Source organism: Apodemus sylvaticus, chromosome 5 (assembly GCF_947179515.1).
Source record: "Apodemus sylvaticus chromosome 5, mApoSyl1.1, whole genome shotgun sequence".
Classification (NCBI taxonomy): domain Eukaryota; kingdom Metazoa; phylum Chordata; class Mammalia; order Rodentia; family Muridae; genus Apodemus; species Apodemus sylvaticus.
Window position 1 is genome coordinate 8,259,827 of NC_067476.1, and position 16,418 is coordinate 8,276,244.

Below are 16,418 nucleotides of genomic sequence, written 5' to 3' on the forward strand. Positions count from 1 at the left end.
CTCGGGCCTGATTTGCTGCATGACCTTGAAGAGTTATTTCCCTGGGTCTCAGTTATGAAAGGAGTGGTTGGATCAGACCTTGGATTTTCAGTCTTGTCGTTAAATTTTCCTAAGTGCCTAACATACTGCCTAACATACCCAGGAGAGGGAGGAGGGTGGGAGTAAAGAGAGGAGGGTGGGAAGAAAGGGAGGAGGGTGGGAGGAAAGGGAGGAGGATGAGAGTGGAGATGGAGGAGGATGGGATTGGAGAGGGAGGAGGGTGGGAGTGGAGAGGGAGAAGTGTGGGAATGGGGAGGGAGGAGGGTGGGAATAGAGAGGGAGGAGGGTGGGAGTGGAGAGGGAGGAGAGGTCCCAGTGCTGTGCAAACCCGGTGACCAGTGTCAGGGTAGCCAGTGGCCTGTGGCCCTGGCAGCAGGCTCTTACTATGGGAGAACATAGGCAGGCCTGTGCAGAGGGCTGGGCTCAGAAAAGTAACACTTGCGATGGTTGACAGCCATTGAGCACAAAGGCCAGTGGGGGGAGAAAGCTGTACTTCCCAGCCTTTCCTGGTAGCCCCAAGGGATAGCCCCATGTCTCAGTGGCTAGCAGACATTAGAGCAGATGTGACTGGCTTGAGGCCTTGAGGGTTCACTATGGGGTGGAGGACATCGCTTCTAGTCTCTTGAAATCACTTCTACATGGGGCCTGAGTCTCTGTGGAGAAAACAGTGAATAAAGACACTGGACGTGCCTGGCAGTGGTGGCCCACGCCTGTAATCCCAGCACTCTGGGAAGCAGAGGCAGGCAGATTTCTGAGTTCGAGGCCAGCCTGGTCTACAGAGTGAGTTCCAGGACAGCCAGGGCTACACAGAGAAACCCTGTCTCAAAAAACCAAAAAAAAAAAAAAAAAAAGACACTGAATGCTGGCTGGGAGCTGGGAGGCATGCCTGTTCTCCTTGCTGTACAAGAGGCAAGAGGGCGGGCGGCTCCAGTCAATGGTTCGAAGCCAGCCTGGGCAACACGGGAGGATTCTGTGTTAAAAATAACAACAAAAAATACAGGGTTCCAGGTTGCATTTGAATTTTGCATAACTAATGAGTGCTTTTTTTCACATAATTATGCGCCATGAGACTAAGCACTATTTCCTGTTTATCCAAAACTTGAACCTGAGATGTCCTGTATTTCACCTGCTACCCTTGCTTACCATGTGGCCAAGACATGCCCTCTGCTCTGGCCTGTGCAGCCCTTAGCTTCCTGTGGGTTGCACCCACTCACCTGCTAAATCTAGCCCTGATGTCCCCAATAGACTGCAGGTCTCTGTGGTCTTGCCTACCTCTTCTTTTTCCTGGAGCTGACAGGTCTCAAGTCAGTCCCTGGAGAACATTATATTTCCAAGACAGAGCCAGGTTCACCTCACAGGCACACACCAGACAAGCCTAGCTCTCAGGACACGTGGCAGGCCCAGCTGGGTGTCTGACAGCCACATGGAGGGCTGCAGGGGCTCTGGCCTGTGCCAGGCCCGAGCGTGCCCTGCCCAGCAGGGAGGGGCAGGCGATGCCCAGGAGTTACCAGTAGGGGCACCATCTGGGCCCCAGCCTGGCACCAGTGTGTCACAAAAATCGTGAGCGGCCCTTCTCTCCTCTGGGCAAGAGAAGCGGGTGTTGGAGCGACTCCCAGACAGGAGGACTGTGAAATGTAGGTCAGCTCCCAAGCCAGTGAGTGATGTCACCAGCTCCCTGGGGCAAAGAGGAGGCTGCAGGGAGTTTGGGTGAGCATGGAACAGGGGGTGCTGGAGACAGGCAGGATGGAGACCCAGGTCTGGCTCCCCACAAAGACTGAGCCCCAAGAGGATCATGCACAGCTATATCTCCAAAATGGGGTGCCTGTGTGCGAAGCAGGGGAGAGCCCATCCTGTCTCCTCCTGAAGCAACTCACTGCAGAAAGGGTTCTGCATAATTGGTCCCCCAAACTTGTTCTCTCTCCAAATGGCCACCTGTTGTCACAAAGGAGGCCAGCCAAGGCCACAGTTACAGGTTGTGACCCTTTGGATAATGAAGTTGGAAGCAAAGCTCGTGCTTTAAGGCGAATAGCAGTGCCCTCGTCCACACCGAGAGGAACATTCCTCTTCCATTTGGGGAAAATCTTGATGAGCCTTTGGTTATCACAGGGCAGTCTCCAACTAAGTTGGCTGGCTAGGTGACAGCTCCGAGGGATAAAGTAGCCATCAGGACACTTCCTTCCTGAGGTCTACAGGGGGCAGGGGGTGTGGCTGGGTGGGGGGTGGGGCAGGTCTCAAGGTGTGTGTTAATTCCCACCACTGCCCCAGTTTGAACCCAGGATAATGAGACCCATAACCTGCGGCCTTGAGCCATTGGTGGGTGGGAAGTCTGAATCTTTGGTGGGCTCTGTGATATTGGGGACAGGTCATCTGCACTTAAAGCAAGAGACACGCGAGGAGAGAAGCTGAAGGACCCGAGTGGCCAAGGGTCACACATGTGTGACCATGACACAGCAACCTGAAGGGAGCCAGCTGAGGAGCCAGACAGAAGCCTCAGGGCACCCGTGGGGGAGGGGGATGCTTCGCTGCAGGCTGAGGGGCCGCCTCGAGCAGCCAGGCTGAACGATGCCAAGGTAACAGGGACAGATGCAGGCTGCAGCTCCTCCTGGAGCTGATGGCCAGCAATTGAGTTAATTGGCTAAATCAAATTTGGGCTTCTGTGCAAGGCCTTTTCTATTCAGTGCCCTCATATACATCACCTCTGCAGGCCCACTGATAAATCCTGTTACCCATTAGGAAGCCCGACGAAGCCTCCCATGCTCAGATGACAGTCCCCGCAGCTGCCAGTGACTACCTCCCTCGAGCCCACCACGGTCTGCACCAACCAGAGCTGACCTGCAGGTTCTCAGACAGTGAACCCACCCCCGGCCCCCTGGAACCCCCACACTTCTGCTTTGCTTTCCCTGCGAAGATCTCAAGGTTTCCTTCCACATTCGCTTGTCTCCTCTCTTTTAACACCAGACCATATTCATACAGTGTGTATTTGTGCATGTGCACACACATGTACACACATGTACACACACACACACACACACACACATGCAGACACAGACAGATGTGTGTACACATCTGTTTCTAAAATTCCCTCCAGAAACTTCTTCCTTCAACTGTCCCTGTTTGACTAGGCACCTCAAGTCAGAAACCCAGTAGTCTGGGAACCCCCTTTCTTAGCTCAGTGGGGAGGTAGCTGGTTTCCTCCCCACTCCACGACCAACTTTCATCATCAGATCTGGTCATAGCTGTCATGGGGCTTGGCCTCACATGCTTTCTGAGTTTTCCTTTGACTTGGTCACTAAGATCAGAGGCCAGGCCAGGCCTGCTCACAGTCCCACCTTACCTCTCCCCAGACTAAAACCACTGCTCCCTTTAGGGGAAGGAATCCCTGCCACCCAGCTCTGCCTGCCACACTCCCCTCTTGGGCCCCCTCACGACATCTCAGCCACTGTCACCGAGTCCTTGAACCCTTAAGACCTCCTGCATCATCTTAGACAAGGCCTCTCTGTACCTGCTGCTCTTGCTGAGAGTGCAAGAGCATTTAGCCTCCATTTAGCCTCCAATTGCTACTTGGAGGCTACCCCATGGCTACCTAGGTCCAGCTTTCAGTTGGTCCCAGCATTATCCTGTGTCTTTGTTGGTTCAGTTCCCAAATGTGGCTTTGGTTGGTCCCAACACTCTTCCTTTCAATTTCACGGTATCAGCACTACCTGCAACTCCTGCCCACATCCAGCAGGCTGTAGGTGACAGAATGGGTTAGATCCTACCACCATTACCCCACAGATATATGACTTCCATGGACACGTGGTCATCTTAACTTATTAAGACATCGCCATCTTGGATAGAGTTAGCCTGAGCCTTAAGTCCCATGCTCAGAATCTCTATGGCAGGACAGAGGGGAAACCAGGCTAGACTCAGAGACAGGCAGGCAAGGAAGAGGAGGCTGCCATGTCATAAAGACGGCCATGCTGCCCCAGCCTCACAGATGCTGGCCCCTCAGGGTCTGGTCAGAAAGGTAAGATGGAAAAGTTCTTCTTGAGGTGCCTAGGTGCTGGGGTGTGGAGGACCCCACTTTGACACAGCAGTGGATGCCAACTTGGTGCCTGAGAATCTGCCAGTTAATTAACAAGGGGTGAGAAAGGTCAGAGGGGAGCTCCAGAAACAGGGAGCCCGCAGTTACAATATACACAGCCCAAGAGGCCCAGCCTCGGAGCAATTGTGAGACTCCTGATGTCCTGAAGTCCCAGCCAAAAGCCAGGCTTCCAATTCTCCCCTGCATAGGGTGGGTCCACCCCATCCAGTGCATGAATAACCCACCACCAGAGGGCCTCAGGACCCTATAGGTCCTGTACACACGACTCAGCCTGGCTCTGCTCCTCCACTCTTGTACACCCAGGAGGGTGTGTGAGAGACACTTAAAGACAAATAACTGTGCTTGTTGAGTGTTGTCAACTTGACAGAATTGAGGATCACCCATGAAGCAAGACTCTGGGCACCTATGGACAATTACCAGGGCTAGAATAGCTTCGGGGATGCCTGGGAGGGATTATCGTTAATGGGAGAAGACCTGACTCGGTTGCAGGCAGGACCACTCTGGGCAGGGATTTTGGACTGCACAAGCAGCATGCACTTGTCTTTCTCTGCTTCCTCACAATGGTGTCATGTGACCAAGCTTCTGGTGACTCCCCACTATGATGGACTGTAGCCGTGACCTGCGAGCTAAAATGAATCCCATCTCTTTCTCATTACTTTTTATCAGGGTCTTTTATCACGCCACTTGCACACCACATGCACGCACCAAATAAATAGAGGCTGTAAAGCAGAAGCCAGAGTGTCTTCCAGAGACTGGCCAGAGGTTTGGGGGTCAGGGGTCCTTTTAATATGCGCTCCATGTGGGCCCTTTCCTGAGCAGACCTCACATGCAAACTCTAAGAATGCACTCTTTGGAGTCTTCAGATGCTCTGCCCTCCTAAGAGCCCACAGACCCAGGTAAAAAAAACTTTTGGCACCCTGCAACCCAGGATTCCTTCCAGTTGCCCACAATGGCTGGTTCTGACTCCTGTCCCCAAGAGGCCAGAGCACTTCTACACTCCCTGCAGGGACAAGCTCATTTAAACTTCATGGCTCCTGTCTCTATTCTACAGAGGCGGGAAGGAGGACAGACAGGTTAATTCTCTTGTTCTAACCCCAACACTAGACTTTTACCTGGACAGTACAATATGGAGGCCAGCTATTCATCCACTCACCCACCCACCCGTCTACACACACAGCTATCTACCCACCCATCTACCTCTCTATCCATCTACTCACCTAGTCATCTACCTACCTACCTACCCATCTACCCATCTGTCCATTTACCCATCTATCATCCATCCGTCCATACCCACCTATCCATCCATCCATTATCCATCCATCCACCCATTTGTCTTCCCATCCATCAACCCACCCATCTATCCATTCACCCATCCAACCATCCACCCATTCATATGTCTTCCCATTTATCCATCTATCCATTTTCATTTTTGTGTAGTTCCAAGGATAGAATCCAGGTGGTAGGCAAGTGCTCCATCACTGAGCTGTGATTTCAGCACACACACACACACACACACACACACACACACACACACTTACTCACTCACTCACATTTAGAGAGAAGGTCCCACTAGAGAGCCCAGGTTGGCCTTAAACTCAGAATCCTTCCTTTATCTCCTAATGCAGGGGTTGCACAGTGGCTCTACCACACACTGCTTTTATAAGACTGAATAATATTCCATTGCATGTCTAGACTACCTTGCATTTATTTATTTTCCAAATTAGGCTGTTTGCATCACAGGCTATGGTGAATCTGCTGATGTAACATGGTGTATAGGTACCTGTTGGGTCCTTCCTTTAAGTTCTTCTTGGTGGATCAGAAGGAGAACCACTGGGTCACATGTTAATTCTCTAGTCAACATTTTCAGGCGTCATCATGCTGTTCTCAGTAGAGCTGAGCATTCCCATTCCCATGGGCCATGCAGATTGTTCTAAGTCTTCACCAACACACCAACACAATGGAGTTTCCGTTTCCTCTATCTTAGCCCTCTGATGGGTATACGCAGCATTATTTTGTATTTTTCTTCTTCTTTTTTTAAAATTTATTTATTTTATGTATATGAGTACACTGTTGCTGTCTTCAGACACACCAGAAGAGGGCATCGGATCCACATTACAGATAGCTGTGAGCTACTATGTGGTTGTTGGGAATTGAACTCAAGACCTCTGGAAGAGCAGTCAGTGCTCTTAACTGCTGAGCCATTTCTCTAGCCCTTCTTTTTTTTTTTTATTTTTTTTTTATTTTTAAAGACAAAGTCTCTCTACATAGCCCTGGCTGTTCTGGAACTTACTGTGTATCCCATACTAGCCTGGAATTCAGAAATCAACCTGATCTTCCTCCTGAGTACTGGGACTAAAGGCATGTACTACCACACCAGCTCCATCTATTTCTTAACCTCTAGGCCTCAGTTTCCCATTTCTGTTATGGGGACAAGGATCTTCCCAGGGCAGGGCTGAATGAAGAAACCCCAGAAAGTGTCAGGGGTTTGTCCACTAGCCTTGGAGACTTGCTCTGTAAGTGATGGTCACTATTGCTGAGGGTCAGCTCACACCCTCCACAGCCTCCCAGGGGGACAGAGGCATGGGGTGAGTGGAAAGACGACTTCTCTCCCTGCCCCCCATGCTGCCTGCCCCAGCAGAGGTTTGCTTCTCTCTGACATTGCTATTCTTGTCCTGTGACTGCATCTCCAGTTACTGGCGATCAATAGGGACAGGAGGTTTATTCAAAAAGCAGGGGCGGGGGTCAAAGGAGGAGAAGACGGGGTGGGCGTGGCCCAGAGCCCACAGAGAGAGCTGCCTACAGGCTCAGGGAAGACCCAGGGATCAAGTAGGTTCCCTTCTACTCAAGGGTTTTGGCCCCCTCCAGGGCAAAAGAGGACAGAAGCCAGCCAATACCTGGCACTAGAATTGCTAGGGGGGGGGCACTCCTTTTCTGCCCCTGGTATATGAGAGCCCAGTGTGGCAATTTCTTTGGAGCCTCTAAGAGTTTTCTGGGTAGAGAACTCTGTCTCCAGGGTAAGCCCTGGAAGTGGTAACTGGGTAGTCCCCCACTTCCCTTTGACTCCCAGACTTGGTGGGTAGCAACCCTCAGCGTGTCAGCCCTGCCAAGGGCCTGTGTGGCTGCTGTCACAGCTGCAAGGGGGCCCTGGGGATGTCGGTGCTGGATGGCAGAGAATCCAAAGGCTTTGGGAGGCAATGCCGGCATCTTAAAGAGCAAGAGATTTCACATAGGTGCCTGCCATGCATCTTTTGCTGCTGGGTTGCAAGGGCCTGGCTGCATTTCTCCACAGGCTTCTCTCTTCCCTATTACTTCTGAAGACACTGTCCCTCTCTCCCAATGCTTCTGAGCCCCGGGGGCGGGCCATTTGGGCTTGCAAACCCTACTAGCCCAAAGGCACATTTCCTCTTGCCTTTTCTAGGTGCTAAGACGAGGGCTGGGTGTGACCAGGACACGGTCCCCAGCAACCCTTTCTTTGCCCCCACCTTCTTTCTCCCTGCCACCTGAGGGAAGGAAGGCGTCACACTATAACACCATCCCTTCAATAGCAGCTCACACACACACACACACACACACACACACACACACACACACACACACACAAGATTACGCCTATGGCTCCATCTTGCTCAGGCAAGTTTCCATTTGGCAGCTCACTTCCTGGAGACTCCCCTCTCCCAGCTCACTGGAGGGGCTTTGCAAGGACCTTTCAGATACCAGCCAGGTGAAAGCCAAATTGTGGTGGGTCTTCTGCTGTAAATCTCCTGGAAATTGAGGGTGAGGCTTGGGCTGCTGGGACGGGCTTATGCCCCCGCTCCACATGAGTCTGCATGATGTCCCTCCTCGAGCACAGGTTTGGCCCACATTCCCTGCAGTTTCAAGCCCAGACTCTGTACCTGGGCTCCTGCACACGCAGGAGAAAATAGCTCCCACCTCCTTCCAGCCTTCCAGGAATGGGCCCCTGGAGACAGGGCGGCAGGGAGGCAGAACCCCAGGGTGCTGGTGGATGGATTTCACTCTTGGCTACCCGTGCAACCCTTCTGTCGCAGCTCAGCACACCTCTTGTGACCATCTGTATTGGCTCCTTATTCCCTGAGACCACGCCAGGTGCCTCTGCCTCCTGATCCTGCCCTCCAGCCATCTGGGCCCTCCTTGGAGATGTAATTGCTGATGTGTGCAGAGCATAGGACCGCCAGCAAAACAAAGAACTCTAGACTTGCTAGAGGAGGTGGGGACAATGTCTTGTGGCCCATATTGCTTCAGCTCTGATGGATGAAGTCAAAGTTAGGAATCCCGGAGACTGTGAAGCCAGGGCCTCACTAGAGAAAGCTGTGTGAGGCTTGCTTGACCTTGGACTAGTCTGGACTGGGATCCTGGCTGGCTGACATTTAGCTCAGCTGAGAAAACAGGAAGCGGAGAGTGCAGGGTGAAACACCATGGACCAGGATCGAGTGCTGCTTGCTAGAGGCTCCAGTCTGGGCTTGTGGGCTCTCCAATCTTTAGTACCAACTTGTAGGTTATTTGTTGTTATTTTGTTGGCAGGTTGGGACGGAGGGCAGGTGCCATGGGATGAGAAAGCCCTAAAGCCTGAGACCACATGAGTCTGTATGATCATGGAAGCCCCTGGAAACTTCAGGGGTTCCCTCTGTTGGCTCACATACTTGCTCCATGCCACCTAACTAGACCCAATTAATCAATAACCGAGCTGCTGCTTCCCTGCCAACCAGCCACCTGAAGAGTACTTATTCTCCCTGTGAATTGATTGCCACACTCTTGCCGCCATGACAGAGAATCCCTGTGCCCACAAAGGCTGCATGCCAAAAGAGCGCTAGGACTTTCCTGCCACCTCACCTTCCTGCCACCCTGCCATGGAGACAGTGGTTCCCAGTGGTCCCAGTCTTGCCACAGATGGAAAGGAGAGGACTAGAGAGGGGTGTGGAGGGGTGGGTCTTGAACCTCATGTAACAAGAGACATGGCTGCTACCCTGCTGGGGCTCTATGGTATATTCTGGCCCTGACTGGCACTATCACAGGAGGGAGCCCACAGCCCTCTAAGGTGGCCTTATATGTATACTGGAGATGAGGGTCCCTTGTAGCAGTGGACAGAGAAAGCAGGCTAGGGTCCCAAGGGCTGGGGATGTGGCTGCTACATCAAGGCTAAAATGTGTGGGCCTGCGCTTCCTGCTGCGATGCCTTTGATGTGTTAGGTCCACAGCTTGATGACTTCGAGAATTGCCTGTGTGAATTATCTTTTTGTTTTTTGTTTTTTAAGACAAGGTCTCTCTATGCTTAGAACTCCCTATATAGACGAGGCTGGACTCACACTCACAGAGACCCACCTGCCTCTGCCTCCCAAGTACTAGGATTGAAGGTGTGTGCCACCGTGAGCACCTGTGGGGACTCTCTTGTTTATGTCACCTGAGATGGCACTACGAGTGACAGCCACTCCTTTCCTGGGATCCTGGGCAGGGTAAGTGGAGAAGGGAGCTGAGAGGCTCCTGGACTCGTTGCTCTCAGTGAGCCCCTGACTGGACGTGGTACACAGACAGCAGTGGTTCTCAATCTGTGGATCCGGTCCCTTTGGGGGTCAAATAAGCCTTTCACGGGTTCACCCAAGACTACTGAAAACACAGATATTTACATACCAAGTCATAACAGCAGAAAAATACAGCTATGAAGTAGCAAAGAAAATAAATTTATGGTTGGGGGTCACCACAACACGAGGAACTATATATTGAAGGGTCACAGCATTAGAAAGGTTGAGAACTACGCATCTACTTTTAACCTTTTCACCGTGATGAACCAAAATAAACCCTTTCTTCCTTAAGCTGCTTTTACCATTTCTTTTTTGTTTGTTTGTTTGTTTTGCCTTTTGTTTTTGTTTTTTCTTTTTGGTTTTTTTTTTTTTTTTTTGGTTTTTTGTTTTTTGTTTGTTTGTTTTGAGACAGGGTTTCTCTGTGTAGCCCTGGCTGTCCTGGAACTCACTCTGTAAACCAGACTGGCCTCAAACTCAGAAATCCTCCTGCCTCTGCCTCCCAAGTGCTGGGATTAAAGGCGTGAGCCACCACCGCCCGGCTTTCATTGGGGCTTTTCAAAATCTTCTTTGGGTTTATTTATGTTTATCCATATCCATGCTTTGTCTGCCTGTCTGTTATGTGTTCAGTGGGGCAGAAGAGGGCATCAGATCCCCTAGAACTGGAGTTATGGGTGGCCATGAGTCAGAGTGGATGCTGGGAACCAACCGTGAGTCCTCTGCAAGAGCAACAAGTGCTCCTCACTGCCGCACAGCTCTCTGCTCCTTTTCAGGGCGTCTTATCACTGTCATGCAGGGGAGGGGGAAGCTGTCTTTCAGTGGCTTCCAGAACAGTCCAGATTTGAAATGCCCTGGCCCAAGTAGGTAAGAACTCTAAACCACAGATGGCCACTGAGCAGGCCGCAGATGTGCACCTGCCTCTCTATTTCTGCCATTGAACCTGACTGTACTTCCAGACTGGCGCGCCTGTGTCTCCATCCCTGGAACCCATACACAGTATCAACAAGAAGGAATGCATACACAGCCGCAATAGAGCGCCACCCACTGCACCCCACCCCAGCACACCCCACCTCACCCCACCTTACCCCACCTCCCCTCCCCTCACCCCCCTCACCCCACCCCACCTCACCCCACCTCACCCCACCCCACCCCACCCCACCTCACTCCACCTCACTCCACCTCACTCCACCTCACTCCACCTCACCCCATCCTACCCCAACCCCCTCACTCCCCTTACCCCCCTCACCCCACCTCATCCCACCCCCCTCACCCCCTCACCCACCTTCACCCCTCTCACCCCACCTCACCCCACCTCACCCCACCTCATCCCACCCCACCCCACTCTACCCCACCCCACCTCACCTTACCCCACTTTACCCTCCCCACCCCATCTCACCCCATCCCACCCCACTCTACCTCACCCCATCCCACCCCACCCCACCCCAGCACACCCCAACATTCCCCACCCCACACCCCACTGGGCCATCACACTCCAGGCAGAAGGAGGGAGCTAGCCCCAGGCTTTCCTCACTCCATGCCTCCACACCCTTCCCAATCCTGGTCAAAATGTGAATGTTTTGCATGTTGTGTGCTTTCTAAAAGTGGGGTGTGAGGGTAGGTAAACAGGATAGTTATGTTGCAAATACTGTCTGTGTGCATAATTTTATTTTTAAAAAGCACAAAACAATAGCAACAAGAAAAACCATCCTAATCAGACACATGGGACAACTAATGTTTTTTCCCCTGTGTCAGGAGTACACCCTAAGCAGCTCAGAGCCTGCCATGGAGAGACATGCAAAGGCCCCCTCAGCACCCCCCCTCCCCCCCGCCCACACGCTGCCCTCTGCCAGCTGACCCAGCCCTCTGGTGCCATTCCTCTGGCTAGCATTCATTTTATTCAATTTTTAAAAAGCATTTATTGCATGCTGGGCACTGCTGTGAGCTCTTTGTCAAATCTGACTCATCCAAACACCCTGAGGTCCAGAGGGAGGCACACTCAGCTTCCCGTTCCACAGGTGGCTTGGGACTGCAAAGCCCACGCGGTATCTATTAATGAGCAAAGTTCCTGCGTGGTGCAGAACCTGCTGCCTTTAACACCCGCACCACAGGCTCCCTCAATTATGACAGAGCTTAGGTAGCTTGACTGCACAGGCACGCCTTTGATGTAGCACCAGGTGACATCTGAGGCAGGTGACTTCTTGAAGCCAGAAGGCATTCTGAGAAGAAGGTGATACCTAGGTACCAGGTTGACATAAACATTCCAGGAATCAGGAGACAATCCAGGTGTCAGGAGACATTCAGGTAACAGGTGACATTCCAGGAAAGAGGTGATTTCTAGGTACCCAGGTGACATCCCAGATATCAGATAACACCCCCAGGAACCAGGTGACACCCCTAGAACCAGGTGACATCTCAAATAACATATACTAGGCCTCAAAACCAGATATTGCTAGAGGCATCCAGGTACAAGGTGACAACATTTCAGGAAACAGCTGACATCCCTAGTGACATCCCAGTGGCCCTGGGCCTTACCTGCCGATGACTTCGATATTGGAGATGGCGTAGAAGTACTTGTAGAGGTTCTCTCGCTGCACATAGGTGCCGCCCAGCGCAGGACGCAGGAGGCGCATGCGCAGGTCAGTGAACGTGAAGAACTCCTTGAGGCCCTTGGCGCTCTCCATCCTTGTGTACAGGTTGTCCATGTTACGCAGGTCAGGGCCGGCAAAGATGGCGAAGCGGTCCCTTACCTCAAAGCGCACATGCTTCTCTTTCTTGGACCCTGCCCAGCGTGAGTACTCCTCGGTGCAGAGCACCCGGTGGGCGCTGGAGGGTGACATGTCTCGGGCACGACGGGCCGACATGCCAAAGGCCTCCATGCAGTCTTCTGCATAGAACTGGTAGGGCTGCCAGGTGCGGCCATTGTCCAGGGACTTCTCGAGGACCATGACCGTGGGCCGGCCATACTCGAAAGTCATTACCACGTCGTCTGTCACCTCCACGCTCTTATTCCATGAGAGGGTGATGTTGGCTTCCAGAGGACTGGGGTAGCGACTCCACGTGACGCTTTGCCAGTAGGTGGCCAGTCCCTCATCTTCCCTGTCAAACATGAGTCGGGGCGGGTGGGCCAGGTCGGGGTTGGAGGCGTCACACTCGTTACTGCACAGGTAGGGGTTCTCCTGCAGAGGAAAGGATGCTGCTGGTCAATGGACGGGGCCTGTGGTGTGCGTGTCCTGTGTCTAGGCTGGACATCTGCTAGCCATCAGGATGCAGGAGTGGAGAGTGCTTGTCCCACACACAGCAGATGCATGATGAGATAATGGGGTGGGGGTTTAGGTATTCTGCACTTTCTACTGTGCGTTCTATAAGCCCGTAACTGTTCTAGATGGTAGGCCTATTAATTAACAAACAACAGACCTTGCCACTGACAGCCTCACAGTGCCCCAGTCCACACGGCCACTTTGATGAATATTTCAGGTGTCTGTGCAGAGACAAAGTAGCTTGGATCTGAGTTAAAAACCTCTCGCTCTCTAATGAGCCATGAGGCCCCTGAGGGGGGTGGATACATTGTCACCATCCCCTGGCCACCCCAGCCAGCAACACTGCAGTCAGCCACTGGCCACGGGCTTTGATCCTCTACAGGCCAGGGCTGGTGTCCAGGCAGCCCAGGGCTGCTCTGTGGGTGCCTGGGCACAGCTAGCCCAGGGGTTCACTAAGGCAGGACCCACAAAGCCCTGATCCACCAAAATAGCTCTGCCCTTCGCTCCCTGTGGTGCCAGTGTCCACCCCACCTGCCTGTCCCTGATGATGGGTGAGGCCCCAAACCTTGGGGTGCAAGCAACTTCTCACCAGTATAACACCTAATTGCTGAGTGGGAAACTGAGGCCAGGGAAGGCAGGACAAACCAGGTCTTCTCAGAGAATTTGGAGGTACTTCTAAAAAGAAAGCCCTCTCCACACCCCTCTCTTTTCTCATCCACTCTCTTCCATGTCTGTTTTCTTCCCTATCACCAGCTTCATTTCTTTCCCCAGCCCTACACTGCCTGAGTGTATTACAAATCACAATGACAAAGGAGGAGCTCTCTGTGACTTTCACTGGTGACTCTGGACCGACAGTGACTGTCTCACAACTAGTCCTGAATGGGACGAGTCTGACTGATCTCCGTAGGTTCCATAACACACAGAAGTCAAGCCCAGTGACCTGGAGAAAGCAACAGACTGCAGCTGGCTGACCAAGAGGTCACCCCTCCTGGTGGCATGAGAGAAAAACGGAGCCCAGGGCGGAGCTTGCCCTGGGCTCTGTGCCAGGATGGCAGACACACCCTCAGAGTTTGCCATGAATGAGGGAGCTGTAGGACAGCTTGACTCAGGCTGGGTACTCTCCCACTCACTTGTTCTTCTGCACTGAGCCTCAGCTGAGGCTCAACCAAGCCCCCTCAAATTCATATGCTAATGCCTCACCCTCCGCAACCTCTAAAGGCAGTAGGCTGTGTTTTGAGACAGTCTTTATGGAGTTGAAGGATGCCCTCGGGTGGTCCTTCTCCTTCTTAGTAGGAAGGCCCCTGAATAAGGACCGAAAAAGGACACACACCAAAACACCAAGGGCATGCGAGCACACACACACACACACACACACACACACACATATATGAAGGGCCATGTGACACAGGCAGAGGTGGCCACATCACCACATGGAGTGAAGTTGTATCACGCCTCCATCACCTTGGTCTTGAACCTGTGGCACAGTAAAGGTCTTTACTGGAGATGTTAGCTCCTGTCCAGCTCATCCACTGAGCCAAGTGGGAGGGGCAGCAGCTCAGACAGGTGTTCCCGACCCTGGCTTTTCCAGAGACATCTCTTCCACAAACTTGTTTTTACTTACCCACCTCACTTACCTCTGAAATCCATGTCCTTTCCTAGGCCACCCGGTCCCCTGGTAATTGTATTAATGTCTACCCATCATATATTGACTGTCAATGTTCCTGTCACACACACACATCCCCCACGTCAGCAGTTGTGAGTCAACCATATATTTATCACCTTTTGCTGGATCCTTTTCCAGCCCCTGCCTTACCTGCCCCCAGCTTGACTCTGGTCCTCAGCCTAGGGGGTGGGGGACACACAGTTCCTTATCAGCTGTCCCGGGCCTCCTATCATTGAATATGGATACAGGGGCTCTGCCAGTGGCTGGGGACTCCAGCCTGGTGAAGGACCCCTGCTGCCCAACCCGCAGGACCCTGCCAGCCCCCACCCCAGCCCCTGGGAAGCAGATGGTGAACCACTAATGAATGAGCCTGTGTGTTTACCAGCCTCATGCCGGCTGCAGAGAAGGCTTTGCCAGCCACGAGCACAGAAAATGATCCCAAGCCATGGCCAGCACAGCCCTCCCGGCTTCACACACACAGCCATCCCACGATCTCAGGGTCAGCACGGCCAAGGAGGCATGAGCTGTGTTCCCATTGAGCCAGCTCCTTTCTGAACTCGAATGTGCTCAGGCCCTGGCTTGCTCTTCACATCACACTAGGGGAACCTTCAGGGGGGTTCCAGCCAGGCCTGTCCCCACCCAAGTGGGACAGCAGAGGACAGTGGGAGGCAAGCGTGGCTTTGCCAGCCTTCTGCGTCTCTAGTATCCAAGACTACAGAGCAGATTACATGTTAATGAAAACAGTCAGATGAAGTGGCCCGACAAGGACAGCCAACGCTGGGCGGGTTTGGGGTGCACTTCTACCTTGCAGAAGGGAACTCAGGCTTAGAGCTGATGCTTTCAAAACTAGCACTTGCTTCTCTGACCATTTAATGATCAGTAATCCAAAACAAGAGCACACACCTCTTATTTTCAAAGCCTTAGGTTCTTGGGACATGGTTCAGCCGGCAAAGTGCTTGCTGCAGACATTTAAGTTGGAGCCTCAAAAGCCAGGTGACCTTGCTAGTTGTGGCACTGAGTGAGCTAGCCTGGGCAATACTGGAGAGCTGGTCCTGGCGGTGGAGGGCAGCAGGCGGCAGAGATGTGCAGGAGAGCTGGTGGCCTGACCAAGCCAGCTACCTCCCAGGCCCCGAACCAGGGCTCCGAGCTGTCCCACCCAACATCTACCCCATCTAAGATCTGCTGGAGTGTGTAAAGGGGCCAGTTCTGCAGATCCAAAGCTGCAGGACCGCCATGACACAGGGCAGTGACAGGATGCCCAGGAGAAGTCCCTGTGAGGATCCAGTATTGCCAGCGGGAGCAGAAGCCGGGGGGTGGGGGGGGGCTTGAACCAGGCCGATGATTCATTGCAATGAACATTTCCAAGTAAAGATGTATGCACAAAAGGGTGTACTGTGGGACCATGCTATGACACATCACAGCTTCCATGGTAAGATGTTTTTGTTCCTTTTTTTGGGGGGGGGGAGGGATGGAGATGATTGAGGTACATGATATAAAATTCACAAAGAATCAATAAAAAAGTTAAAAAGGAAAAAAAAAACCAAAAACCCAGATGAGATGGTGCGCTTATAACTCTAATACTATGGTGGCCAAGGCAGAAAAACCCACAGCGCTCACCAGCCAGCCCGCTGAGCTTGACAGGCTAGTTCTAGGCCAATGAGACACTTTATCTCAAAACCAAGGTGTATGGTACCTAAGGAATGACACCTAAGGTTGACCTCTGGCCTCTATTCATATACGCACACATACACAAGAAGCCTTAGCGTCCCTCCCGCCCCCATTGCAGTCACCCACCACATACATTGCCTATATAATTTCTAGGGGCCTCCTCTGAACTAAGGGTTA

General features: G+C 52.5%; 1 protein-coding gene across 9 annotated transcripts in view; it reads right to left on the reverse strand.

Annotated features, from left to right (window-relative positions):
• Positions 1-16,418, reverse strand: part of Ntng2 (netrin G2) — a 56,619-nt gene that overhangs the window by 21,264 nt on the left and 18,937 nt on the right. For all 9 annotated transcript variants that reach the window (XM_052182007.1, XM_052182006.1, XM_052182012.1 and 6 more), the window contains exon 3: positions 12,186-12,829. In XM_052182007.1, coding sequence (XP_052037967.1) covers positions 12,186-12,829 — 644 coding nt within the window. The remainder of the gene's footprint in view (positions 1-12,185; positions 12,830-16,418) is intronic.